Here is a 27,016-nt window from a genome sequence, read left to right as displayed (position 1 = left end):
TCGTGAATAGACAAATCGAAGTCACATGTTTTAATACAATATTGAAGTTGATACATGAAATGGATATATAATTACATATAAATTATAATTTATATATTTAAAGTATGACAATTATTCTCAATGCAAATAATGCATATAATTACAATACAGCACCAACATCTGATGCAAAATGTGATAGTTTGTTTTCATCAATCAGTTCTTCTCGGTGCTGTCAGTCTTCTTTGCAGTTTGATCTCAAATTGCAGTTTTGCAGTGTGTTGGCCAGTGGGACCTGCTCTTGTTGTGGACGTGATACCAGCACACAAATGGGAAGATGGTGATGAGGACACCTGCCGACACTCTCAGCTTCCCCACCGCAGACCTGCCAGAGACAGATACGCGGACTGGCTTTATTTCTCCCACTAAGAAGACGAGACCTTCAACATGCTGGTGTTCACGGCACCTTCCGGAGTGGCGACACAGGAGAAGCCACACCACCGTCAACACGAGACCAGACATCTCTCTAAAGGAGAAAAAGCACCACAGTGACTTGGATGTGTGGTGAAGGTGGTTTGAAGGGACGATATGGACCTGCCCTCCTCCTGCTGGAAGATGTCTGCCGGGTTCTCTTTAGAAAGCTTCCATCCCATCATCCCCACGGCTCCACAGCACATCATCGCGTGGAGGTCAGCCACGCGTCTCCATGGCAACGTCTCTGCGGTCAACAGCAAAACAACACTGAAAAAATGACTTGTGATGTCAGACCTCGGCCACTTGAGGTCGCTGTGTGCAAGCATTCGTTGTTCCACCGCGCGCTGGAATCAGAGCGGAAGTCTCAGCGTTCACAAAAGACTGAAAAGGGTCATGTCAGCTTCTAATAATGCTGCTGGGTGTTTTATCGAGACGCCATTAGTACCCGTCACTTGGTGTTGGAGGCCAATGAGGGCACAGAGGAGCGCAGGGACGCCGTAACCGACCTACACGAACCGACACAGCAACGCAAACATTGTCAGGAAAGTCCACAACTGGATTAGACTCATGTGAGGTGATGCATTTGCCGTTTGTTGTTCGCCGTTGGTTTGCTCACCATCCACAAGGCAGCGTCAGGGTCGTTGATCTGGGAGTTCAAAGTTCACAGTTACTTTCAAAGTCTCAACAAGAAGTAAGAATAGGAAGGAGAGACCGGTCGCCCACCTGCACGTAGGTGGCAAGGCCAAAGAATAAGCACATGAGGACATTGCACACCCGCCAAATGATGAGCAGCAAAGTCTTGGAGCTTACTGACGAGCCGAATCGTCTCATGCTTCAGGTCTCCGCACGCTCACGTCTCCGCCCTCACGGGACGTCAAGCTGTCCTACCAAGCACACTTTGGGTTTTTATGGCCCAAGAATGAATTGACTATATTATATCATTCTGCTGCATCAATTCACATCACATGATGCTTAAAATGATATTAAGTCGACTCGAAGACGTAGCTGGTGACGTAACACTGTGGGAGGCGAGTGAAGCATAGTTCTGCTGCAACCGTGTTTAAGTGTAGCCTTAATGCTGTCTTTTATTTTGAAGGCCCACTGTACAGGCTACATAGACTGTACGCTATATGCCGATGTTGGCCGAGTGTTGCCGAGTGGACCGGAAACTGCTTTTTAAATGGATGTTAAAATACTGTAACCTATAAAAGAGTGAAAAAGAATGGCAAAATACGTAGGAAACCAATAGGTAGTTTTTTTCAATATTTTTTAAATTGCCAATCGACGCACATTTTAGGTATTTAAAACTATCCCAAAGTTCAGTCAGTGTCACTGGTCAGCTGATCGCTGCTTGTGTCGCCTGCTGTTAGCCTAGCTTAGCCTAGCTTAGCCTAGCCTAGCCTAGCCAAACTAGATGTTGTCACCGCCGCCTTTACGGGCAGCTTGTCACACCGCCTGCTAACATCGTCGGCCATTTATCACCCCCGCACCCCCCGGCAACACCCCCGGCCTGTATGGTGGTGTGAAGCGGAAGAAGGAGAAAGAGGCCGCCGGTGCTGCTGATGGAATTTAAACCCACAACAATGGCGAGTCCCAGCCCCAACAAGTCGTCTCCGTGCGGCAGCAACAGCGTCTCGGTGGGCGCAGCGTCGGCCAACAACCAGCAGCAAACATCTCAACACATCACAACAATCAGCAGCCTGCAAGGTGAGTTGGTCTTCTTATCGTGAAGGTGAAGGTTAGCTGTTAGCTGCGGGGGGGCTCGGGCTAAGAGCTGACCCCCCCCCGCCCCATCATCGGATGTCATGGAAATAAACACCACCATAACTCGACTGACAAACGCGTCGATTCGGAGGCTCTGTGGGATGAATTTGGATGGGACACCTTCACCGGACACCAGCTCACGAAATACAAGGGAGTGGGTTCATGCCGGGGGAGTGGGTTCATGTTGAGGGTGTAGGTTCATGTTGAACGATGTCCAGCTGGGGTCTCAAACCCATGCCCAGGAGGGCCGAGACACTGCAGGTTTTCTTTCTAGCGGTCACCAAAACGGGTGATTTGAAAGATCAACACCACCTTCCACTTGACAGGAGGAGGTCATCAATGAAATCACCTGCTGGAGAGTGAACCTGCAGTGCTTCGGCCCTCCGTCGACACATGCGGTCTAGCTGCTCTGCTATGAGATCATTTCAGGTCCTGTCAATCAATCAATCAATGCTAAATGTCTGATTGTGACTTCCAGACTCCAACACCTGCTGGAGATGTCAGAGTGAAACAGGTAGGATGGTTTGATGTTTCTACTGCATGGCTTCATGTGATATCAGCCCACCTTTACTTGCTGGTGATCAAATCCACTTAATACACTTTGCAATCCGCCCCGACCCAGTTGCATGTTGGCTTTCTTGGGCTAACGATGTTTGAATCCCAGTCATTCCACATACAAGACCTTTGTGGTACAGAACATTGCTCCTCTTCAGGGGCTCAGGGGCCACGACCACCAGCAAATGGTGAAAAAGAGTCATTCATATGCCCATAAAAATGTCTGCCCACTGCCCCCACCATTAACATGGTACGTCCCTGATGGGGGCGGGATTGGTGCACCCCTATAATAAAGGATGGAATGATGTGGAGTAATCTTGTCTTGTGACTTCTCTCTCAATGCTGCTGACTAACTGAATGATGGTGAGCTTCCCAGCTACACTCCATATCTTCACCCCCCCCCCCCCCCCCACACCCTCACCCCCACCCCCCATGTCTGCCATGATGGATGTCTCCATGCTGGTGTGCACGTGTCCACGTTCAGCCTGATAGACAACCGTTGCCGGGGAGCAGGCGGGTGTTTTTTTGTCACGTATGAAGGAAATAAACGTTGTCTTGTCACCCCCAGGCTTTCAGATAAACCTGTCTGGAGCCCCCCCAAGTAAGACAAACCTCTCTTTCCTGGTAGCTTTGCTCAGCCGTCCCGACGCTCACCACTAATCCACGTCCGCGAGGCTCCAAGTGGGCTTGTGCCGACCGCTCAGTCTCTTTCCTGCAGGACAAGAAGAAGAACGGCAGACCCCCCCCAACGCCCCCCCCCCCTTCCTTTTCAGAACCTGTCTGACAAACCAAAGAGCTCCCTTTAACCCGTCCACACGGCCGAGCATGCTCAGTGGATCAGTGGACATTGAGCACCGCCACACACACTTGGCAGCCTTACGTAAGAACTCTCCACTCACAGGACACTTGATTAGGTACACCGTGGAGTGACACAAACCCAAGCTTTGTTTCTGGCGTTGATCAGTCAGAGCGGCACAAGTCCAAAGCTCCGAGCCTCTTAACTTCTCTATCTTCTTCTTCGTCTTTGGTCCTCAGTGGAAGATCTAACGACGGCACTCACGCTTGGCTTGCGTCTTCTTTGGCCTGCATGACAAGACTATCTCTCTCACACACACACAGACACACACACACACACACACACAGACACACACACACACACATGTTGCCAGTTGAAGCGGTTGTGTTTGGTGGAGGAGAAGCTTCTCTTGGATTGATGTCATTGAAAGACTTCTTCTGACCTCCATGTTCTCATATTCCTACACAATGTTCCTTAGGACCAGCTACTCTAATGTACTGATATTATTAAGTGACGTGTTCCCCGTCCTGCCACCAGGGGGTGCTAGTGAGTAGCATGTTTCTTCCGTTGTTTTGACTTTTGTGTAGATGTGCGTTGATCATCTTCCGGTGTGTGCTTCCATGCATGGACCATCTGTTCCCCCGTGCGTTGGCATGTCACCTTTTCAGCGCTGACCTTTGACCCGATGCGTTTGTGAAGCAGGCTGTCTTCTCTCGGCTGCCAGGTAAACGTAAAGCCCTCAAGCTGAACTTTGCCAACCCACCCATCAAGCCCACCACCAGATTCACACTGAACACGGCCGGGCCGCCCTTCCAGAACCCGCACATGTGAGCCGCCATCGCCATTTGCCGTGCATGTCGTTTTGTGTGTGCGCTGACCTCCTCGTGTGCGTTGAAGCGAGAGGCTGAGGACGCACAGCATCGAGTCCTCCGGGAAGCTGAAGATCTCCTCAGAGCAGCACTGGGACTTCACGGCCGACGACCTGAAGGACTTGGGCGAGATTGGCCGCGGGGCGTACGGCTCGGTCAACAAGATGGTGCACAAGCCCAGCAACCAGATCATGGCGGTCAAGGTGAACATCTAGACGCCGTACATGTGTTCTCTACAACGCTTGTCCTCATTAGGGTCACGACGACAGGCCAGGTTCATCCTGGACTGGTCACCAGCCAATCACAGGACACGTACAGTACATGCATATTCTTACACGGTATGCACTCTTCTTCTTGGTGGCCAACATCCAGCGTGTGTGTTGCAGAGGATTCGCTCCACGGTGGACGAGAAGGAGCAGAAGCAGCTGCTGATGGACCTGGACGTGGTGATGCGCAGCAGCGACTGTCCGTACATCGTGCAGTTCTACGGCGCTCTTTTCCGAGAGGTGAGGGCGACGTTAGAAGGGGGGAGGGGGAGGGGGGTGCGGCCGCTATTCATACGAAGATAACCAAAGCTGCGTTGTCTTGCAGGGCGACTGCTGGATCTGCATGGAACTCATGGCTACCTCCTTAGACAAGTTTTACAAATTTGTATATTGCTCTTTAGACGACGTCATCCCTGAGGAAATCCTGGGGAAAATAACTTTAGCTGTAAGTTGCCCCCGCGTCCCCCCCGCCAGCCGCCAAGGACCACGCTCACCTAACCTCCTTTGTCTTGGCAGACTGTGAAGGCGCTTAACCACCTGAAAGAAAACTTGAAAATAATCCACAGAGGTAGCGCACGTCTCCTTCTGCTGTGGCCCGTAGCGTGACACGTCATGCAGCTTCTTCTCCTTCTTCTCCTCTGTGGCAGACATCAAGCCCTCTAACATTCTTCTGGACAGAAACGGCAACATCAAACTCTGCGACTTCGGCATCAGCGGCCAGTTGGTGGACTCCATCGCCAAGACCCGGGACGCGGGATGCCGACCGTACATGGCGGTGAGCCACCTTGCTAGCACTTGTACTTGTACTTGTACTTGTACTCCGAGGGAGCAGTAGAAAAGTAGAACATAACACATCATGCCACTGGCCAAGGTGCCAGTTGGGACCTTTGACCTTGACTTATTTCTGGACTGTTCAGCTCTAGGCGACCATATTACCTTCCCCTTGTGACATTTGGCACTCGTTAGAAGACAACTTTTCTCTTCATATTTATTCTCATAACATTACAACTTTTTCTGCAAACTAATTTCCCCAAAAATGTAAACTTTATTCATTCTTTTAGTTTTTTAGAATATTTGGACTTCATTCTTGGTAAGGTACTGCTGCAGAATGTACCAATTAAAAACCTCCACGGGCCTTAAAAGGTGTAATTGTGTCCAAAGAATAATCTATTCATGTCACTGGCCCATGACGGCGAGGGCCCCCTGCCCACATTGGACACCCCCTGCCCACATTGGACACCCCCTGCCCTCAAGGCTCCCCTGCTGGATCGAACACAACCTCCTGAGAAACGAAATCAACCTTTGCCAGAAACCTGATGTCATCCGGCCGAGGGTATTTTCTGTCTGGGGGGGGGGGGGGTAATGCTGACATCAGCTGAGGACACGCACCCCTCCCCCTCCTCTGCCCCCCAGCAGTTTGCCACTCTAAATTTGGCGAGGGTGCCATGAGGACAGGCGGTGCCAGTAGAGAGTGTGCGCTGCGGCGTTGTCGCCATCATTTCCCGTGAGAGCTGACGTCACAAAGATGTCTCCTGATGCTGGATGACATCAGCAGCTGATTCAGGCGCGTCACTGTGGCCCCCATGTGATATGTTGGGTGGGCCACGCCGCTATAGCATGCGGCAAGGAGCTAGCGTGCTAACGTGCACTTGAGGATGATGGGTGACGTGTACATGTGAACCGTGAGTGGAGGAAGTGAAATATGGAGTTCCTCAGGGATCATGACACGTCTGATCCGCACCCGTGGCCCCGCCCCCTCCCCCCTTCTTTCCTGGCGCCCTCCTGCTTGAACATGTGTGCGTATTTTCATGAAGATGTTGTTTGTTGCTTCCAGCCAGAGAGAATAGACCCCAGCGCCTCCAGGCAAGGCTACGACGTGCGCTCTGACGTTTGGAGTTTGGGCATCACGTTGGTGAGTTTGATACAAAGCGTTCCATCTTCCTTGTCCTGAGCTCCTCAAGTCAACTTTGGAATGATCCCTTCCAGTACGAGCTGGCCACGGGCCGCTTCCCCTACCCAAAGTGGAACAGCGTGTTCGACCAGCTGACCCAGGTGGTGCGGGGCGAACCGCCCCAGCTCAGCAACTCCGAGGAGAGACGCTTCTCTCCCAAATTCATCTCCTTCGTCAACGTGTGGTGAGACGGCGTGGCATCTCTTTATAGGGCTGTCAGCAATTTAAATCGATTTAAATCTGTGGCCTTTTGACAGCCCTAGTCCAATAATTAGGTAGAACATGCCTGCCCCCTAGCGGCCAAGATGCTAACCTTCACCTTCTCATCTCCCCTTATTTCTTGAAGCCTTACCAAGGATGAGTCCAAAAGGCCCAAGTACAAAGAGCTTCTGGTGAGTGATTCTTCTTAGAAGATGGACGTTGGCGTGCTGGCGCGGCCTGACGTCACGTGTTCTTTACGTGTGCACCTTCAGAAAGATCCGTTCATTCAGATGTACGAGGAGCGCTCGGTGGACGTCGCGACTTACGTGTGCAGACTTCTGGATCAGATGCCGACTTGGCCCAGCTCGCCGTCCTACATGGACTGAGCGGCCGCAACGACAAAGACTTCATCCTGGAAAGCAAACCAAGCTCTCATGTACACAAGACAAGCAAAGCCGATCATCTCATTCATGTCTGTAGGACACCCCCCCGTCGGGTATGTTTCCACACGCCATCAGTCAGCTGAACATCAATGATGATGATAGAGTATCGACTCCTGCTGGAACCATGCTGTCATGTTGGTGTAAACGTCAGCCCAGATGCTGACCTTCTCTATGTAAGTGAGGATATAATGCTGATAGTATATTAATAAAGACTAGACAATGAAAGGAACATGGTTTCCACCTCGATACGCTAACGTGATCTTGCTTTCATATAGAGTAGCTTCTTCTACCTTCTTCTACCTCCACCTGTCAAGTGGCATCCCTGGGATGACAGTCCAAACACTCCATTTTCCTCCGCTTAGCCGGGCCGGGTCCGGCTTCTCCTAGGAGAAGGTACCAAACAATTACTTCCATGGGGTCCCGGAGTCCTCCTCCTGGATGCTTCTCCTAGGTCTGCCCCGGGGCCCTCCTCCCGGATGGGCATGCCTATGCCTGCAACACCTCACCGGGGAGGCGTCCATTCTAGATACCAAAGGCACCTCAGTGGGCTCCTCTCCATGGGAAGGAGCAGCTCTCTGCCTTCGCTCCTCACCCTCTCTTAAGGAGAGTCCAGGAACTCAAACACGCTGAGGTAAATGTTTGTCTAATATACTCTTAGAATATTCTTATAATATATATATGAGACACATAGCCCATAGTAAGACCTGCCCACGCTATGTTGCTGTGGCTCCGTGACCTGCTGCTTTACTTACACTAAAGGAAGAGTTTTGACCAATCAGACGTCTTCATTGTCGCTATGGAAACATTCGGTCCATTCATGCACAATAACATTTAACAAGAGTTTTAATTTGTCATTTTATGAACAATTTATTAATTTAATTAAATGTATTAAACATGAGACACACTACGTTTGAATATTTACCCGACTTTTGGTAAATTTGCACAAACTACCTGCATGGATCAGTATCTCCAATACGGCTTGGTTTTGTACGTTACTCCTCCAATGAGGTTCAAGCCCCGCCTCCGTTCCTGAAAGAGCGACTCTGAATGGTTAAGAGCGCATTGGTGTGCTGCAGCACAGCCTCTGACGTCATCAACAAATGCCGGAAGTGTTGTGTTGACATGTGTCTCGCAAGCAGCCTCTAAATTCCGCTTCATGTCCACAGAGAAACTTTTCTTTGTGTTTTCGCCTGAACGGCGGCTGGGAAATGTTTGAGTAGGAATCCAACTGAGGAGTTTCACCTTTTTTGTGTGCGACTTTATTATGAATCTGCTGAGCTCGGCCAAAGTCAAAAGTCTGCTGTCGGCTGCCCTTCCGCTGCTCGCCCGGCGTGACCGTCCACGCTCTTTGGCCTCCGCGGGAGTTGCTGTGGACAAGATGGACAAGATGGACAAGGCAGCCAGGCCCCCCAAGCAGGCCAAGCAGGGCAAGCCGCTCCGGAGGCTGAAGGCCAAGGAGAGCCGCAGCAAGCGGGGAGACCTTCACGGACCTTCCACCGTGTTCGTGCAGGTGGTCGGTGCAGGAAGCAGGGACAACGCCGCGTCGCTTTACGTCTTCTCCGAGTACAACAGGTACACAGCCACACCCCAGAAACACGGTGGAAGTATAGCATTGTGTACTGGGCTTTCTGTGTGGCACACGCTCACATCCACGGTGTGTTCAAGGACCACCGGTCCAGTCGTCGCTGGTCGAAACGCATTGAAACAAAACAAGATAAACATGCAAAAACTGTGGTGTTTCCAACTTCATATTGTTGTTTATGGTCGTGGTGGGGCACCCATGAAACCTGCTAAGATGAGGAGGACTGACGTGGTGATCAAGAAGCTTTTCTGTGCAGGTACTTGTTCAACTGTGGGGAAGGAACGCAGAGACTCATGCATGAACACAAGTAGGCACTCCTTTCATACACGCATCCTGATGATGATGATGGTGATGATGATGATGGCTTCCTTGTGGCAGACTGAGAGTGTCCCAACTGGACAACATCTTCCTGACCAGGATGAGCTGGGAGAACGTGGGCGGCCTGTCCGGTCAGTCATTTGTCACACTTGTCGTATTTCACGCCTGCTTCCTCCTTCATGTCCACGTCGCCTCCTGCAGGGATGATCCTGACCTTGAAGGACACGTGTGTCCCTGACTGCGTCCTCTCCGGACCTCCTCAGCTGGTCAGTGACTCTCAGGCTGCTCGTGTTGTTGTTGGTGTTGTCGCTGGTCAAAGAAAGTGACAAGTGTTGTTTGTGGGTGAAGGAGAGCTACGTGAAGGCCATCAAGACCTTCTCAGGACCGCTGGACAGCATCAAACTTTGTACGTCTTCAGCAACTTAATAATGTCTTATTTTCTTAAACGTGATTTGGTGTTTTTTTCTTGCAGCCGTTCGTCCGTACACCGACGAGACGTACACGGACGACACCATGAGCGTCTGTCAGGTTCCTATATTTGGTCAGTAGGAGGCCTCACTCTTCTGCTGCCCTGTCAGATGTCTCCTGTGTCAACTTCTTCTTCTCCGGCTTTGCCAGCAGTGACGCCTGAAGGCAGCCGCTCATCGGGGAAAAGGCCCCCGCCAAGACCCGCCTCCCCCAGCAGCAGAGAGCAAGCAGGTGACTTCCTGTTGTGTGTTGATGGGAAAAGAAGGAAGGTTTGATCCTTTTTCTTTTCATGGAGGAGACCTTCAGCAAGCAACGAGAGATGCTTCTCTGGTGGTCGCCTTTATCTGCAAAGTAGGTCAGCCTCTCCTCCTTAGCACTTTCTCTTTAAAACAACTCACCCGTGTGTGTGTGTGTGTGTGTGTGTGTGTGTGTGTGTGTCAGCTTCATCCCAAGAAAGGAAACTTCCTGGTGGCCGAGGCCAAGGAACTTGGACTTCCTGTGTGAGTCATTACGCCCCCTTGGCAGCACAGCAAACATTCATCTCGCTTTTAAACTCAAAGATATGTTTCTGTCGTAGCGGCACGGCGGCCATCGGGCCGCTCATCACCGCCCTGAAGAGCGGGAAGAGCATCACGTATGGCGGCCAAGAGGTGCGTGTTTGTACTTCCATCCATCCTTGGCTCCATTGTGGCTCGTGCATCACACCATCCTTCGTCCACGTTCCCAAAATACTCCAAGTTAGCCTCAATGTACCCGCTACTACACGCCCACAGCATGGATACAGCCGCCTTTCTGGGCCCAATAGGCGTGCCCTGCATCAGCTCATGTCTCATAGGATTGTGGATTTGTGGATGTAGTATTCTACATTGGCCACTAGATGGCAGTAATTGTTTGGTACAGATGGCACCATAATATACATCATATAACAATCATAACACAGGTCTTATTTTCTTCTATGTCTATATATTGGCTAATAGGCGTGTGGGTGAGACTATAGGGGTGTTGTTTCATGTCTAGAGGGCTCTAGTAATATTCATTCATTTCTACTGCTTATCCTCGCCTGTACTTCTGTATAAGTGACGAGTAAAGGCTCGTCCAAATGTACATATCTCTAACCGTAGGCTCCGCCCTCTAAGCTTTGCCGCTCTCCTTCAGATCCGCCCAGAGCAGGTGTGCACGCCCACTGACCCCGGACCAGTCTTTGTGGTGGTGGAGTGTCCATCAGAGGACTTTGTGCAGCCTCTTTGGGACAGTCAGCACATGGCAAGGTCAGATGTTTTCCACAGGACGACGATCTATCTGTGGCAGTGGGGTGTCATAATGGGCCATGGGGCTTTGGTACGATGTGTGCTGTAAGATCAGACTCTCCCAACGGTTTCTCAATCACTTGCTAGTTTTGTGGAGCTAGCGTGTCTGGAGGGGTGTGGAATATCCCTCCTGCTACATCTTTTTATTCCCTGCCAGCGCAGGTGTGCTCCAACGAGGGCCGGCAGGTAACGGCAAATATTTGTGACCTCGCCTCCAGGTATCAACACGGGGGGGCCGAGGACCCTCCCGCCCTGGTGGTCCACATGACTCCGGAGTCGGTGCTGAAGACGGATCGGTACCAGAAGTGGATGGGGAGGTCTGCGCCCTCAACCTGGCCTCCGCTTGGACTTCCTGCCTTCCATGACCCTTGACCTCCTGATCCATCCGCAGGTTCCCGCCCACGACGGAACACCTGATCCTCAACGAGCACGCCAGCTCCGCCCACAACATCCGCAGCCACAAGATCCAAGCCCAGCTCAACATGATCCACCCGAAGATCTTTCCAGAACTCCGGTCTTGGCGAGCTCAGGTGGCTTTCCGTACGTCACATCAGACAGGCTGACTCTAACCACCAGTACCTTTTACGTTGTCATGGCGACTCAGGAGCCTCAGGCTGATCTCCGGCCGTCCGACGTGCGAGCCGAATGTCTTCTCAGGTTCCAGCTGCGACCCGTTGTGGAGTGGCAGAGGTCAGCGTGACCTTCATCAATCCCGGGCGGCCATATTGGCGTCCTCGTCACCTTGCCTGTGTTGTCCTCCATTAGAGACGCCGTCCCCGCCTGCAACAGTGAGGACTTTGTCAAAGAAGCCTTCCACGTCCCCAACTTCCTGCAGGAAGTGGAGAAAATCCGCTCCAGCGGCGCTACAGAACCATCAGGTGGGTTTGGAGAGACCAAGAAACTGTTCCGTTTGCTCCTTCTCCATGGAATGTTCTTTGTCTCGTTGCCTCAGGACAAGCGGACTACCCTGAGCTGGTCTTCCTGGGAACAGGATCCGCTCTGCCAATGAAGATCAGGAACGTCAGCGCCACGTTGGTCAACATCAGGTTAGCGTCAGCTAGGACGTTCCTTCCTGCTCTTCCTGCTGCGTGAAGGTTGCCGTCACATGTTCTCCGTGCTCTCCCAGCCCGACTCAGTCGCTCCTGTTGGACTGCGGTGAGGGAACCTTCGGTCAGCTCTGCAGACACTACGGCGACGGCGTGGACGAGGTGCTGTCCAAGATCTCCACCATCTTCGTGTCACACATGCACGCCGACCATCACACGGTCCGATCCGTCAATCACAAATCAGTCAGTCTGAAGAACAGTTGGTGAACTTCTGACCAGAAGCTTGTCTGTGCAGGGCCTCCTCAAGTTGCTGTACCAGAGAGAACGGGCGCTGGTACGTCACGACCCTGCTTTCCTTCTACGGGCGCTGCTTTGCTGCCATTTTATGGCGTGGACGTGCGGCTGCTACACGTCTCTTTCGCTCTCAGTTTCGAGGGTGTGGCTTCTACGCTGGGAATGATGCTATGCTTGGAAGTTCAAACCAAAACAATATGGAGTCGCCCATGAGAGCTTTAGACGCTTCTTGTTCTCCGATGTCTCCAATGGCCGCCCTCTTGTGGCGACCAAACCTAATTGGACGTGTGTGTCAGGTGACTTTAGGGAAGGCGTGGAGTCGTGTCTCCCTGCTGGCGCCTGCAGACATGATGAACTGGCTGAGGCAGTACCACCACGGCTGTGAGGAGATCCTCCACCACATCAGGTTGGTACCTGGTACCCACCTGCGCCCCCATGAGACGGGAACACGTCCGCTTGGATCGTCACCTGCTCTCGTCTCTTCCAGCTTCATCTCAAACGACGGGCTCCGCTGGAAAGCCGACGCGCCGAGGACGCAGGCATCCATCCAAGCGATGCTGAAGAACAACAACCTGGAGAAGGTCTGCTTGGACCGTCGGTGCCAGCGTCCTCCTAGCACCATGACGCTCCTCACTGTGCGTGTTTCAGTTCCAGACATGCACGGTGCGCCACTGTAAGAACGCCTTCGCCTGCAGCTTCACTCACCAGTCAGGATGGAAGCTGGTCTTCTCTGGAGACACCATGCCCTGCGACGCCTTGGTGCACATGGGTGAGTCCGCCTTCCCCAACATTTGTAAAGCGTCCATGGTCCATCTGGCGGCTTCATCCAAGCGAAGACCGCTCGGGACAGGAAGTGCATGATTCCGCTCTCTGACTGCAGGGAAGAACGCCACCCTGCTGATCCACGAGGCCACGCTGGAGGACGGCATGGAGGAGGAAGCGGTGGAAAAACGCCACAGGTGAGGACAAAGTGGACACCACTGGATGAAGATAACCGATGGTGTCTCCTGAACAGCACGACGTCTCAGGCGATCGACGTCGGCATGAGGATGGAGGCGGACTTCATCATGTTGAACCACTTCAGCCAGCGCTACGCCAAGATCCCGCTCTTCAGCGAGGACTTCACCGAGCGCGTGGGAATCTCCTTCGACCACATGCGGGTGAGCCCACGCCCACGGCGACGTCGTGTTTTTCCAAAGGTGCCCTCCTCCTGTCTGTGACGAGCTGTGTTGTGTTCAGGTTCGTCTCGGAGACTTGAAAGTCCTTCCCGGGCTCGTCCCGGCACTGAAGAGCCTCTTTGCTGAGGAGCTGGAGGAGATGGAGGAGAGGCGAGAACGAAGAGAGCTGAAACAGCAGCGAGCCGTTGACTCCGACGTCACGGTCGAGATGAAGGAGGTCCAAAGGGGCCACGGCGCCAAGCGGGACCAGGAGGACGCGGTGACTCTGGAAAGCAAAAGACTGAAACGCCACTGAGGCGTTCCATCCGCTCTGACTGACTTATTTTCAGTTATTTCATGCAAAATGGACATTTGGATTTGTATTTAATTTTAATGAAGTAGTGTTTTGTTCTCCTTTAAATAAACTAAAGCGGCGCCACGTGTCTGCGCCTCACTTTTGTCTTGTTATTGCTGAAGATCAGCCAGGCTGACAGCGCTAATTTGGTTTGATTGTTTGTTTGCTAACCTGTAAACATTATTAGTCTGTGATTTCCATTGCATTTATTCTTTAATGACAATTCCTGACAAACATCCTTCTAAATAGCTGAATTATTATCAATTATGATGCTCACTGATGACACTGTTTCATCTGGCAGACGATCGAGGAATTGATAAATTCACTCAGGCGCTCCGGTCACCTCTTTTGGGTCCTCTTGGGTCCTCGTCTCACAGACGCTTGGCTGTTACCATCATTAGCGATTTGCTAATCATGCTAAGGTTAAGTATTTATGGTTAGCATGGGGGGGGGGGTACAGTAGGAGCAGCAAACACTGAGGTACAAAGTATGAGTTAACATAATAATACAATTATGATTTTTGTATCAAACGTGTTAGCCGAGCTTAGCTATTAGCTATCCAGGTGGGAAACAAACCGAAAAATCCTGCTAACATCATTGTTCAACTCCTGAATTCATCATAAAATGAGTAAATATGACTGTAATTGTATTCATGTTAATGAGAAAACCAACAAAAACGTTGCGTTCCATTTCTTTTGACTGTTGAGTGTTTTTTTGCTGAGTTGTTCTCCGATGTTACTTCCTGGTTCCGGGAGTGGGCGGAGCCACGGGACACACCTGCAGTCAATCTAGTTAATTACCACAGCACTTCGGCTCAGCTTCTGTTGTTTGCAGTTGCCAGTTTGAGTCCCTTTGCTAAGCTCTCCTTGTTTTGTTTTTTTTCCTCTCTTCATCTGGTGGCTTCGCTAGACAACTTTGCAGCCTTCAGAGTTTGTCTTGTCCCCCTCGGCCGCCGTCCTGATTGGCCAGCAGGATTTTAGTGAGTCAAATAAAGTCAAAGAACCACTCTGGCTTCTCTTCTGCATGCTGAGGCCAAAGGTCAAAGAAGCCGTGATTTTAACAGTCTGTTTCTCCTCCAGCCGAGGTGCGGTACCAGGACACCTCCGTCTCTGTCCACATGGGGGCGGTAGAGAACCACGAGAAAAAACCTCCACGCCGTGACGCAACCCAGCACCGGAGTGACGTCAGAGTTCGGGAACGTTGGGTAGGTTAGTGTCATGTACCCAAGTGAGTCTTGTCAGGCGTGCTCGTTCTGATTGGCAGGCCTGTTTGTGATGTTTGATTTCCCACGCCTGACCTTTCAATTAGTGAGCGAAAAGGGAGGCAGGAGGAGGCCACGGTCGTCTGCTCTCCTGCCTTGTCCTTCTTATCTTCCCGTTTGCGTCCCAGCGTGTCCGTCCCACGGCTCCTAGCTAAGACTTGAGCAGCACAGCTGCCCCCTCGCTAATGTGCGGCTCATTCAAATGGGACTTTTCAGAGATGAGCTGTTTTCTGAGGCGTGAAGCCGTCAGACGGAGACGCTTGGAGACTCCTTAAAAGGTCTTGATTGCCAGCAAGGTCACCTAAACGATAAGCGGCTTTGCGAAACGCCGCCTTGATAGACCCCATCATCCCGCCAAGAGGCGCTATCTCGGAGTATTTATCCTAAATTTAGGAAAGCAGCTGTGGCTTCATGCTCGGCGCTCTGACATGATGGATGGATTTCACCAGCTGAGCTGATATTTATGGTCCAGCACGGAGGAACTTGCTGCTCCTTCAGGAGCCGGCAAACGTGGATTTCACCTGTACGGGAAGCGTCGGTGTTTGCCCTCCTTTACATGCTTAGCCCGCCGGGATGTTACAGTAGATCCTCCATCTGGGCTGGATCGCAAACATCTGGCATAAATATGCCAAAGTATTTGATTAAAAAAAAACCTTGGTGTGAAGAACATCAGTAGGAATCCTTATTTTTAAATGGAATTTCCAGCATAGAGCACCTGTTTACCACCACCTAAATATGCTTTTTAACATGACTAGAGCCCTCTAGACATGACCTAGCACCCCTATGGTCAGCCTTACACTCGTATTAGCCAATATAAAAGACTTAAGGGAAAATAAGACCTAGAAAACCTGTTTACCACCTTCTAAATAACATGACTAGAGCCCTCCAGACATGACCTAGCACCCCTATGGTCAGCCTTACACTCGTATTAGTCAATATAATAGACTTAAGGGAAAATAAGACCTAGAAAACCTGTTTACCACCTTCTAAATGACACGACTAGAGTCCTCCAGACATGACCTAGCACCCCGTGAAGGTAGGGCGGGGCCCGTGGACGCGTGAGTGCAGGAGCCTGCATGCGCACGTTGAGGCTTTTTGCCGTGTGCTCTTATGGTGCGTCATTAGCCTGACGAAGGATCCCTCTGCTTCTGAAGAAGACTTTTATTTGCTGGTCCTCCTCCACGTTCACTTCACCTTCAGGCGGACCTGAAGGTAGCGTGGAACCTTCCACTTCTCCTCTGAGTAGACCAAGGAGAGGCTGGGCTCTCCGACTTGGAGAAAGAAAGACGGACGGACAAAGACCACCTTTGTTGGGCGGCGAGCAGAAGAGAGGCGGGATAAGACGGAAAGCGGAGATAACATCAGCTAGCAGGGAAGGCAGGAGACAAAGACGGATTGGTCTTATCGTCCTAAACAGCAACACGGCTGACGGCTTGATGGAGGAAGTCCTGAGATAATTAACACCTTGGGGGGGCAGACGGGAAAGGACAAATACCCAAGTCCTCACTGACCATTCACACGCCGCACACAGGACAACTGTACTATGTTGGCATGCCGTCCTATATCCTATGTCCGATGTCCTATGTCCTATGTCCTATATCCTATGTCCTATACCCTATATCCTATATCCTATACCCTATCCTTTAGCCAAGGCTGTACACTATTTTGTCCTATGGTCAAGGGTAGTGTGTCCTAGATCAGGGCTGGCCCGACCTGACCCAGCGTGGACCCCCCAGGTAGGAATGAATCTCCCTCCATGGTTAACATGGACTTCATTTTTAATCAAATGTAATAATCCTAATATTTCCATGTTCTTTTAAAAATGCTTTTAAAATGCTAAAATGACATCATTTATCCTTGTAATATTATCCGGTTATTCTTATGCAATGGCCTCTTTCTGCTAATATCTGGGTTGTGCCATTGGCTGGATAGCCTGGGATAGGCTCCAGCAAGCCCCCCCCATAGCGAGGATAAGCGGCATTATGGACGGACGGGTGTTCTTTAGTATTCTCTCCCAGGTCTCCATTCAGGAGAAACAAACGGACTTTAGCTGAGCTCAGGCTTCCGGTGCTGATGAATTGGTGGCCACTTATTATTGTCTTGCAGGGAGGATATCAGCCTCGCCCCCCCATAAATCGCCCCCCGTGTCCTTCTGGAAATTTATTGCACGCTGCAAAACTTTTACTGCCGCCCTGGACACTCGCCGCTGTTTATTCTGGGGGGGCCATCAGTTCCCAGTTGGCACCTGGTTGGTTTGCTGATGTGTCGCTAATTGGATGGGGCTCCTCACTGGACGCTCCAGTCACCCGTGGAAAGATGGCCGCCTGATGACGGCGGTGGAAGCGCCACAGTCACCCGTGGAAGGAAGTCATGGTTTCCGTGCAAACATTCCAACCCTGGCCCTGATGGCGCTTTTTCCACGGAAGCAGAGATCTTCCACGGAGACATTTCTTCATCGGATATGGAAGGGAGCGTAAGCTCGCTTGGTGTCATCAAGTGCCAAAAGCCGCCCACAAAGCTTTCTTCGAGATCTTCCACAATCTGCACCTGCTCCCGCTGGAATTCCTCGGCTTTCCAAAACGCTCTTTATTTATTCCACCCAGGGCCCCCCTCTGGCCACGCCCACTCTGCTGTGATTGGTCCCACTCAGCTTGTACCGGGGCACGCCCATATGAGGAAGTGGTCTCAGACATTAATAGGTGAGGAAACGACAGTCATGATCATAGATGCACAAAGGAAGACATGATGGGGGCGGGGGGCACGTAGTAACACATGAAGGGGTGGCCACATAGTCGTTGTTGCTTAGCAACAACATAGTTGGAATGAAACGAGTCGTCACGTTGAAACCTGGTCTGGTGTGTCGTCCCGTCTGACCCCCCCCCCAAGAAGAGCACAGTGGGACACATGGCGCTTCCACCGGCCCCCCCAACAAAAATCCCTCACATCGTACGATGAGGAGCACGCAGCCTCATGGGTCTCCTCCGAGCAGACGCCTTCTGGTCACGGGAGTGCAGGACAAGCCAGAAGGTTCCTAGCGGAGACGTCTTGGTGAGGCTGCGTGTCATTGGCCATCCTCATCAGGCCCCTTTCTCCCGTCTCCTAATTTGCCGTGTTTCCCGGCCCTAATGGGCCCCGCAGGCCGCTAATGGCCACGTTGCTGCATAGCTGCACTTCCTGTCATCTCCTGGCTGCCTCATTATTCCTCCCCTGCTCTGGGCCGGGCGGCGCTCCATGCTGGTCAATAGCTGCTGCCGGAGTCGGGATGAATGGATCATCTCCGGGGAAACCGAAACTAGACCAAAGCCTTCCCGGGTGCCGACCTCCTAATTAAGTTGGCACATCAAATCTCTGCTGTTGGGCTGGGGGGGGTCAGGATGGTTCGTGGGTTGGGGGTTTGGTGACCTCATCAGGGACACCTTTGCCCCCCCCCCCCCCCCCAAAAAAAAAAAAAAAACACTGACATGAAGTAGCGCCCCCGGTGGCTCCCCATGTGGATTGTTTCCTGTCCTCCTCATTCCTTCCTGGTGAGGTGGAAGCCGTCATGGAACCTTCAAACGTACCCCAAACGTTACAGCTTAGCTCGCCCTCTTCCTGCTTTGAGCACGTAAGCCACGCCCTCTTTGTCAGCTAGCAGGGACCACGTTTAGCGCCTTGTGTGTGTGTGTGTGTGTGTGTGCGTGGACATGGCAGTAACCCGCTCCGGTACACATTGGGCCTGTACAGCTGTTGCCATGGCAATGTGTCCCGCAAAGCACGATGACGCAGTCAGCGTGACCTGGGTCGGCCGTGCGATGACACCAATTGGCCGGACGTGAGCGAGGCCGGGGTGATGCGGCCCCGCCATCCAATGCAAGCGGTGGCGCGACGCGTCGGATTGGCCGGGCAGACGCAGCGCATTCCCGCGAGATGCAGCGCCTGTTAGCTGAGCCCGCAGGAAGCGTGCGGTGCATGGGAGCGGCACGTTGGTCTTCATGATGCATCACCCGGCATCCATGCACATAAGAGAACCAGCACAGCTCAGGGTACCCCAGAGGGTGAACCCCAGAGGGCGGACACCAGCATGCTGCGTTCCAGTGGATCATGAAGACATTAGAGACATAAAGTCCTTGAAGCCATCTGACCTCCTCTGGCGAGTCCCTGATGGCAGCTGCCACCTCCTGGTAGAGACCATCCCGACGAGCAGGGAGGGGCGCGTGCGAGTGCCCCCGTGTCTCCTGGGACGTAGAGGTAGGGGGTGCTGTGATCCATTTGCCAGCTTCTCAGGCGGCCTTGATGTGCCGATGAAGGTCTGGTGTGCAGGAAGTGCAGGGATGACGTGTCGGCGTCATGGCAGCAAATGTCCCCTCCACTCATCCTCCTGTGGGACGCCATCACTCATCACATTGTGCAAATGTGACACTTCCTCTGCTTGGCGTGATGGCGAGCGTGAAGCTCATAGTCCATCCTTTGTGTCTGCGCTCAGTGCCAGCGTCCCTGGAGAGGCGGCGTGGGCGCGCCGTGACGTCCACGTCCTGCTCGAGGTCGCCCGAGGTAACCGAGGAGCCTTTGACGCTAGAACCTCACTCGGCAGGATCAACAGATGATGGGTGAGGCAGGTGCCCCCCCCCCATGCAATCATTCTACTTGTTGATTATCTCCTCCTAATGAGTGACTAAAGGCGTAAATATGGATGGCAGACGCCTGCGTGGACAATTGATTTCTTTCACTCCTTTTCCAAGCTGAGCCTGAATTATTCCCAGCATCCATCACTTCCAGCCCCTCGCTGACCTTTGACAAGGACTTTGCTCAACTGGAGATGCGTGACATGGAAGCTAGTGGGGGGGCGGGGGTGAGAGAGCAACATTTTCCTTTTTGTTCTTCATCAAATAGTCTTCGTCCTCCATCGCTGCTCCTTCCCACCAGAGAACCTCCAGAAGGCTGCCCGCATGCTTGTGAAAGACTCGTGGCTCCGAGTCCAATTCCCTCACGGCAGGCGTTTGCATGAGCGTTCACCAGGAGAGCAGCCGTGCTTTCATCGCTCGTTGGCTCCTTTTGGCTTCCTCGCTTCGCCTCGACTCGGTCAACCATCTGCTCCCCAGACATTTGACAGACCACCATCAAGAGGCCAGCAGGAACTCGTGTGTGTGTGTGTGTGTATGTGAACCAACACATCAGTAAGACCGCTGCTGTTTATTTGTGACTGTACAAAGAACCCCCCCCCCCACATGTTCAACACCAGCTGGCTTGTAGTTTGACAGAGGAGACCAGAAAAAGACAAAATGGCGACCATCTTGCTGAGCAAAACGGGTCCTTAGTGGCCACTCTTCCTGTGGAATGAGACCATCTTTGGGGGAGACAAAGCTCCTTCTGTGTGGAGGTTGGACAAAGATGGCGTCCTCCAGTTGTCCGGTTTAAAAGGACTGGGTGGAGTAAACGTCTGCATGGTCGCCTGTCTCCAAGCTGCCAGTGGTCTCTTCCAGAAGCAAAAGGCCATCTTGAAGAAGAAATGTTGTTTGTGTGAAGTAGCAAAGACTTTCATTAGCGCTGACCTTTTATTGGCCGCCAAGACGATTCTGGCCTGAAGCGTCTCCTCACAGGGTTCAGGTGTGGAAGATGCCATCATCTGTGGCGCTCCGCTCCTCATGCATTATTCATTGGCGGCCTCTATCTCCTAATGAGACAACGCTGGCTTGTCAAACTCCATCCCCGTCTCCTGCTGGAGCCAACTCAAGGGTTCATATTGCTCGGCTTATGAAAGCCATTTTTACAAAGTAGGATCCAATATTCATCAAGAGATTTTCCTAGTTGGAGCATCGATGAGCTGACACTGACCCAACATCGTCATGACGACAGCCCCCTGGGGAGCAATATTACGAGGACACGAAACCCCGCAGTCACCTTTAACAGATGACACGGCTCACCTTGGCATTGTTGGGAATGGAATATTTTCCACTCTGTTTCGGATGAGTACTGCACCTACAACCAGAGAAGACAAAATGACAAGGCCTTTCACTTGGACCACTTGGCCCTGTTCCTTCACACACGGGTACTTGGGGTGACCTTCCTGCCTCTTGGCCGAGACCCCATCAGACCAGTACGCCAACAAAGAGTTAACAGGAAGTTGGCGGATCATTAGGACCGAGGAAGTGGGAGTCTTGGGAGAGCCGGGGTGGCTGACCTTTCTCTCCAGTGCTGGCATTGCAGTTGCTGGCATCCATCCAAACAGAAGACTTGGTTGGCCCGCCCCCGGTAGCGCTTTCAGTGGCGTGCTGATTGATGGTCAAATGGAGGCGTGTGCGAGGGGGTCGTGCCAGTGAGATGGAACATATGTGTCCTCCTCACATTTGTAACCCCCGCCTGAACTCCCCCTCTGGGCCGACACATCTGCTGAGCCCCCGGCCTTGGTCAGCGGGGGTGCCGATCGCCGATCACCTCCCGACTGGACTGGGTGTCCTTCACGAGGTCACGACTTCATGATGCTTGGATGCAGACCTGCTAGCGTAGCGCCCCCTAGCGTCCCCTTGATGGCGCTTCACCCTCTCCTGACCCGACCGTGAGGAGATTCATTTTGGTGCTCATTCTCACCAAAACCGCCGTGCTTTACACTTGGGGTCAAGGGTCACAAGATCTTGCAAGATTAAAACGTGACAACATTTCTTGTTGACTCTTGAGGGCCCTCGGCCTGGGATGAAGTAATCCCAGGATGAATCCAAGTGAAGCCATAATCCATACTTTGGTGTGTTTGCTCCATAGAACAACGGCATGAATGGAGTGAGACCCTTTGTGGAGTGGGTGGAGGCAGGGCTGCTAGCATACACACACTGTGACGTAGTGGAAATATTAGTAGATTGCACTTTTCTCTAGATTGTACTCCTAACAGAAGATGACGGACGTCCTCCACGGTCGTGCAGCGTTCATCTGAAGCGGACCGCATGGAAACCTCAGCATCAGCGTGTCTGCAGTTGGAGGTTGCTGAGCCGGAGTCCACCTCAGCAGGATTAGGATTTCTCCTCCCTTACTTGGCGTTTGTCATAACGCCCCGGCGCAGTGATCACATGACCTTTACTGCTCATGCTGCCGTGGCGACGGCGGAGAGGAAGAACAGGCCGCAGGGAGGCTCTTTGGCGTGAACAACGTGCTCAGCAGCTTGCAGCAGTTGAGGAATGTCCGACTGTTTGACCCTGAGGGACGCCTGTCCAAAGAAGAAATAGCTCTCCTAATTAAGTCCGTCCTCCGACCGCACGGCGGCCAGCCCAGCGACCCCGACTTCGCTGAGGAATGAGCGCTCATACGGGGAAGCGTGCAGCCGGCGTGACACGGACGTGGCGGATGGCGATTACCTCCACATGAGGACTCATTAGCGCTGCGGCCGCATCATCACGTTAGCGCTTGTTGAGGAAAATCCGACCTGACAAGTCTTTAATTGCGGGACGCTTTTCTATTGGCGTGAATGATGTGCACCAGGACCAGGACGCCCCCCCCCCCCATGGAAGGTGGCGGCGTGTTCGGGTAACCCGAGTCCGACACCTCATCAAGTCTCCTCCTCCTCCTCTCACTCTGCGCTCCAGCGCCCTTGTCATCGTCTCGTGTCCCTCGGCGCCCCCCCCCCATGTCCCACTTCCTCAGCGGGGGAGATTTACCACTTTGCTGAGGCTCGCCGACATGAAGGCTATTTATTTCCTCGCTCAGACGCCTGGCAGATTGAGAGCTTGATATGGAGGGCGGATCTGGGTTCCCTCCACTGAGGATCACGTCCTCTCCCGCCAGCCCCCCCGCCTGCATCCAGTGTCACATCATTGGAGTGCAAACATGAAAATAAAATCAAAAATGAAATGTCATCTTCTGTTTCATCAGCATCTGATGGCCACGCCCCCTTCAATCTCCAGCTGCACTGGTCCAGCTGTGGAGCCCCCAGTTGGGGGGGTCTGCAGGGATGTCGGGGCCTCAACAAAGAGGAAGGTCCTCCTCATAACATCCGGAGCGCCCCCCGGGACAAAGACATTGAAGCCCCCTGGATGGAGGCCGCTCAGCAGAACTGAAATTTGGCGGTGTGATGACAGAAGAGAGGGCGGAGCATCGGCGGCGACTGGCTGAAAGATGTGCCGACAAGCCGGGAAGACAAAAAGCGGCGTGGACATCCGTCTTCCACGCCCGTTTCCCTGGTGACTCTCCAACGGAAGTTGACAGCTGGGAGACGATGATGGCGACGCTTTCATCCCACTGTTTGATTGCACGTCTGCTCCGGGATCGATGGGATGGATGATGGACCACTGGCCCCGCCCCCTAGATGTCACCTCCCAATCATTGGATAACCCTTGTCTGTTCTTCAGTCTAAATTCTTGGAGGCTTCCAACAGTCTGGGAACACTTGAGGGAACTCTTCCGTTCCCTTGGAGTTTGCTTTGGAAGAACTCCAATCCCGCCTCCTGTCTCGGTACTGCAAGTACTTCACCCAGTACGCTACCAATGGTGAGCGTACCCTAGGGGGGCCTCCCACCAAGGATTTCATACCAAATCTCATTCCTTGAATTTGCCGTGGTATCAGAACATCAGAACAGAAGCTGGCCTTCACTTTCTGCAGTCACCTTTGACCTTTTCCCAGTCCTTTATGTCCTTCATGTCCTTCATCCTAGCCCTCGTCTATGGATGGTCTTGCTGGCATTCAATGCTAGCGCTCTCTTCAGCTCCTTCCAGGGGGACATTTTAATTGGTGTGGTACATGAAGGTCTAGATGTAGGTATAAAAGAGGAATAAAAAGAGAGCCTTTACTTTTCTGACCAAAAGCTGCTCCAGTTCCCTTTGTCTCTACTTACATATTCATATCGTGGGTGCCAACCCCCCCCCCACCCCCCCAGTAGGCATGTCTGCTCCCCCAAGGGGAATGGACGTGGAGACCAGAAATTTGTTGTGCTTTTTGTTTCTACTCAGCCGCAATCACATCACACATGTGCTCCATTAGAGGGGCGGGACACCTTTTGGGACATGTAGTCTTTCAGTGCTGTTATTATCTTCCATGAGCTGCTCACACACACACACACACACACACACGGTGATTGTAGACACTGTAGAGGCTGATCAATAACTCCTCCAGGCCAGATTTCAGTCTGATGAGGCTCTCTGATGTGGAGCGTGGCGCTGGCCGGCCCAGACGTCCCGGGAGAGAAAATGTGAGGGAAAGAGGCTTCATTATGTCCGACGGCTTCCACTCAATGAGCTCTAATAACTTTAATAAGCTGCTCAGGCGGGCTGGGAGACCAAGCAAGCACGCTGGACGGAGGACGAGGAGGGAAGTCAAAGGAGAGTCGAGGAGACGCATGCATACGTCTCCTTCACGCCATTCCACCACCATCAACTCCTGGAACGCCCCCCCCAAGCAGGTGTGCTCCCCGCCTCCAACACAGGACGAACATGCCTACACACGGCGTCGCTCATCCAGGAACTTTCCGGACTCCCGGATGACTCATAAGCAGCAGTGCGCCAAAGAAAAGGAAAGCCATTGAGCGGTGATGGTGGGTCTCGCGGCGACGCAGCATCCAGACTGCAGCACATGAAGCTCTTTCTAAATTCCGCTAACCTATAAATATTTCTACATGGAATATTTTGTGAATATATTTAATGAATGTAAATATGGGACGTATTAATTGTAATTAATGAGGAGATTAAGAAAAGTTTGATGTATGAATATTTCATGCTTCTGATCACACGCGTCCCGCTTGGAAAAGTCAAAGTCGTGACCTCAGACCAGCACCGGCATCATGAATATTCGCTTCCCTGGCCTTTTCTTCAAGGTCACGACCGGGATCAAGTGTGTCCGGTGGGAAGAGTGGGTCTTTGTGAAAATACTTAGACTGACTTCTTCATGCCGGTCTTTCACACCCCCATCCACCAAGCCGCTTTCAACCATGGTGCTCCAGTGTGATTTCACTTGCTGTAAGAAACTAAAGACAAAAAAAGATATTTCATATTTCATCCCCTGTCGTTTCCATAATTCACTCGCCCACAAGCCCACTTTCATCTGAGAAGTTGGACACGTATCGTCTGCTCTTTCCTTCACGCTAACGTTCCGCCGGCGAGCGCCGCCGCCACCACGCCGCTGTCAGACTGGCATGGCGTGCGGGAGTGACGCGGCCTTGGCAGGAAGCTGATGACTGCTCACCATCAGAATCAGAATTGCATATTTCTTCTATATGAATAGTATGTGATATTATTCCCCAACCTCATTTTAGTATAATACAAATGTCACATTTTTGCCATAATATGATAGCTGGTGTTTGGTTTGAAGTACGTGGGACAGACGTGGCCATCAAAGAGGCCAGGGCGGTCTGGTACAGTAAGGCTGGTTCAGCACCTCGGTCAGTGCTTGGTAGGTGTCAAACAGGAAGTACAGTAAGGCTGGTTCAGCACCTTGGTCAGTGCTTGGTAGGTGTCAAACAGTAGGAAGTACAGTAAGGCTGGTTCAGCACCTTGGTCAGTGCTTGGTAGGTGTCAAACAGTAGGAAGTACAGTAAGGCTGGTTCAGCACCTCGGTCAGTGCTTGGTAGGTGTCAAACAGGAAGTACAGTAAGGCTGGTTCAGCACCTTGGTCAGTGCTTGGTAGGTGTCAAACAGTAAGTACAGTAAGGCTGGTTCAGCACCTTGGTCAGTGCTTGGTAGGTGTCTCTTTAATATTTCAACTTTGAGCTACAAAAATGCTCTTATTTGTCATCCTGATATTACAAGTTCATTCTTGTAAACTTTTCTTTTTTGATATTTGGACTTCATTTAAAAAAAAATCATTTTGGTTGTGTTATTTTTAAATTTCTGGTAATTTTTTTCTGGTAATTCAGACTTTATTCTCATAATGATATGACTTATATATCATATGATCACATCTTTATTCAATCACATCTTTATTTGTTTTCTCATAATCCTGCAATATTTTTTATATTTCAACTTTGTTAGTAAAGTGACTTTATTTTTGTTCCTAATATTATGATGTTTTTGTGGTGAAATTACAACTTTGTCTTGTTGAACTGTGGTTGATTCCGTCAGTCAATGTGCTCTGCTTCCTTATTCATCAATTCAAAGACACGTTGGACTAATCAGGCCACATTAGCGCCTCCTGCAGGCCTCCTGCGGGCCTCCTGCAGGCCTCCGTGTCGGTGGCGTCAGCCTCTCCGCTCATCACGGCGGGGCGATGATCGTCAGGAAAAAAAGCCAAACATCTATTGTCATTCTGCTGAGCGGCTTCACCTGCCAGCCGTCAATAAAGATGCAGATGAAAAGTCCGCTTTATATTTCATGTGCAGCCCTCCAGCCCGCTTCTTCAAGACCCTGATTTGCTGGAGAACTGTGTGGCAGCTGATTGGCTGAAACAAGCAGACGGATGCCAAACATCCCAAGTTCCTATTATTTTGTCCCTGCCTTTTCCCTCTTTCTTCCCTGGCAGGAGGCGTCGCCCTTGAGCACAGCCGGAATGGACTGGTTGCTCCTTGCTGTCCTCCACGCCATTGAGGTTGCCTCTCATCGTAGCCATGTTCTCCCGTTCCTCCATGTCCTCCTCCTGCCGTTCCCTCCTGGCTGAGCACGACACCTTTTGGACCGCCGCCCGCTCCGTGGTGTTCCTTCTGCCCATGGCCTTGTGGCCAACCTCCTTAAATAGATGGCAACTCAGGCGCTGTCCATGGTTCTTATCCTGTTCCTAGGTACGTGTCATGGCCTGGTGTACACATAGCTCCAAATATGACAGGAAGGAAGGCGTTGTTGAAATGATGTCATCAATGAGGACGTTTGTGTTCGGCGTGCAGGATGCTCGCAGATGAGCGGCGGCGTGCTGAGCCGTGGCGCCGGCATTGTGATGGATTGAGAAGAAGAGGAAGACGTGGAGGCGGCGAGCAGCGTTGTTCATCACCCGCTGCACACCAGATAAGCGCACACACACACACAATGATCCCCCCCCCCCCCCCCCCCCCCCAG

The 27,016-nt window shown here is 51.9% G+C and overlaps 3 protein-coding genes and 1 long non-coding RNA gene across 13 annotated transcripts; 3 read left to right on the top strand and 1 right to left on the bottom strand.

Moving 5' to 3' along the window:
• Positions 1–15: 15 nt before the first annotated feature.
• tmem220 (transmembrane protein 220) lies at positions 16–1,909 on the bottom strand. Of its 2 annotated transcripts, none has more exons than XM_058048617.1 (6): positions 1,225–1,909; positions 1,067–1,096; positions 896–956; positions 571–694; positions 443–502; positions 16–361 (listed from the first exon to the last, which is right to left on the bottom strand). In XM_058048617.1, exons 1-6 carry the CDS (start codon positions 1,279–1,281, stop codon positions 235–237), a joined length of 459 nt encoding a protein of 152 aa, XP_057904600.1. In that variant the 5' UTR covers positions 1,282–1,909; the 3' UTR covers positions 16–234. The 2 variants fall into 2 exon arrangements, with proteins under 2 accessions (XP_057904600.1, XP_057904599.1); XM_058048616.1 differs by having other exon boundaries at positions 1,174–1,905.
• Positions 804–7,549, top strand: map2k4a (mitogen-activated protein kinase kinase 4a). 4 transcript variants are annotated; one of them, XM_058048527.1, is made up of 13 exons: positions 804–2,157; positions 2,693–2,728; positions 3,338–3,370; positions 4,290–4,392; positions 4,463–4,637; positions 4,821–4,940; positions 5,026–5,145; positions 5,217–5,268; positions 5,348–5,475; positions 6,535–6,612; positions 6,687–6,835; positions 6,998–7,043; positions 7,125–7,549. In XM_058048527.1, exons 1-13 carry the CDS (start codon positions 2,013–2,015, stop codon positions 7,236–7,238), a joined length of 1,299 nt encoding a protein of 432 aa, XP_057904510.1. In that variant the 5' UTR covers positions 804–2,012; the 3' UTR covers positions 7,239–7,549. The 4 variants fall into 4 exon arrangements, with proteins under 4 accessions (XP_057904510.1, XP_057904513.1, XP_057904512.1 ...); XM_058048530.1 differs by lacking the exon at positions 3,338–3,370 and having other exon boundaries at positions 805–2,157; positions 4,302–4,392; XM_058048529.1 differs by lacking the exon at positions 3,338–3,370 and having other exon boundaries at positions 805–2,157.
• elac2 (elaC ribonuclease Z 2) lies at positions 7,322–13,899 on the top strand. Of its 4 annotated transcripts, none has more exons than XM_058048426.1 (25): positions 7,322–7,468; positions 7,571–8,867; positions 9,134–9,184; positions 9,256–9,326; positions 9,397–9,461; positions 9,544–9,601; positions 9,668–9,736; positions 9,817–9,894; positions 9,962–10,014; positions 10,105–10,163; positions 10,241–10,313; positions 10,819–10,931; positions 11,189–11,287; positions 11,362–11,500; positions 11,575–11,660; positions 11,736–11,848; positions 11,923–12,016; positions 12,097–12,235; positions 12,312–12,350; positions 12,607–12,716; positions 12,798–12,891; positions 12,959–13,079; positions 13,191–13,269; positions 13,326–13,470; positions 13,550–13,899. In XM_058048426.1, exons 2-25 carry the CDS (start codon positions 8,560–8,562, stop codon positions 13,781–13,783), a joined length of 2,490 nt encoding a protein of 829 aa, XP_057904409.1. In that variant the 5' UTR covers positions 7,322–7,468; positions 7,571–8,559; the 3' UTR covers positions 13,784–13,899. The 4 variants fall into 4 exon arrangements, with proteins under 4 accessions (XP_057904409.1, XP_057904407.1, XP_057904406.1 ...); XM_058048424.1 differs by having other exon boundaries at positions 9,959–10,014; XM_058048423.1 differs by having other exon boundaries at positions 9,814–9,894.
• Positions 13,900–14,179: 280 nt separating this feature from the next.
• LOC131102939 (uncharacterized) lies at positions 14,180–26,995 on the top strand. 3 transcript variants are annotated; one of them, XR_009119511.1, is made up of 5 exons: positions 14,180–14,302; positions 14,732–14,801; positions 14,902–15,026; positions 26,490–26,745; positions 26,848–26,995. It is a non-coding gene; the product is annotated as an uncharacterized LOC131102939 (long non-coding RNA). The 3 variants fall into 3 exon arrangements; XR_009119512.1 differs by having other exon boundaries at positions 14,902–15,030; XR_009119513.1 differs by having other exon boundaries at positions 14,902–15,030; positions 19,546–26,745.
• Positions 26,996–27,016: the final 21 nt, after the last annotated feature.

This window comes from Doryrhamphus excisus, chromosome 15 (genome assembly GCF_030265055.1).
Source record: "Doryrhamphus excisus isolate RoL2022-K1 chromosome 15, RoL_Dexc_1.0, whole genome shotgun sequence".
Taxonomy (NCBI): Eukaryota; Metazoa; Chordata; class Actinopteri; order Syngnathiformes; family Syngnathidae; genus Doryrhamphus; species Doryrhamphus excisus.
This window is presented reverse-complemented; position numbering and strand designations above follow the sequence as displayed.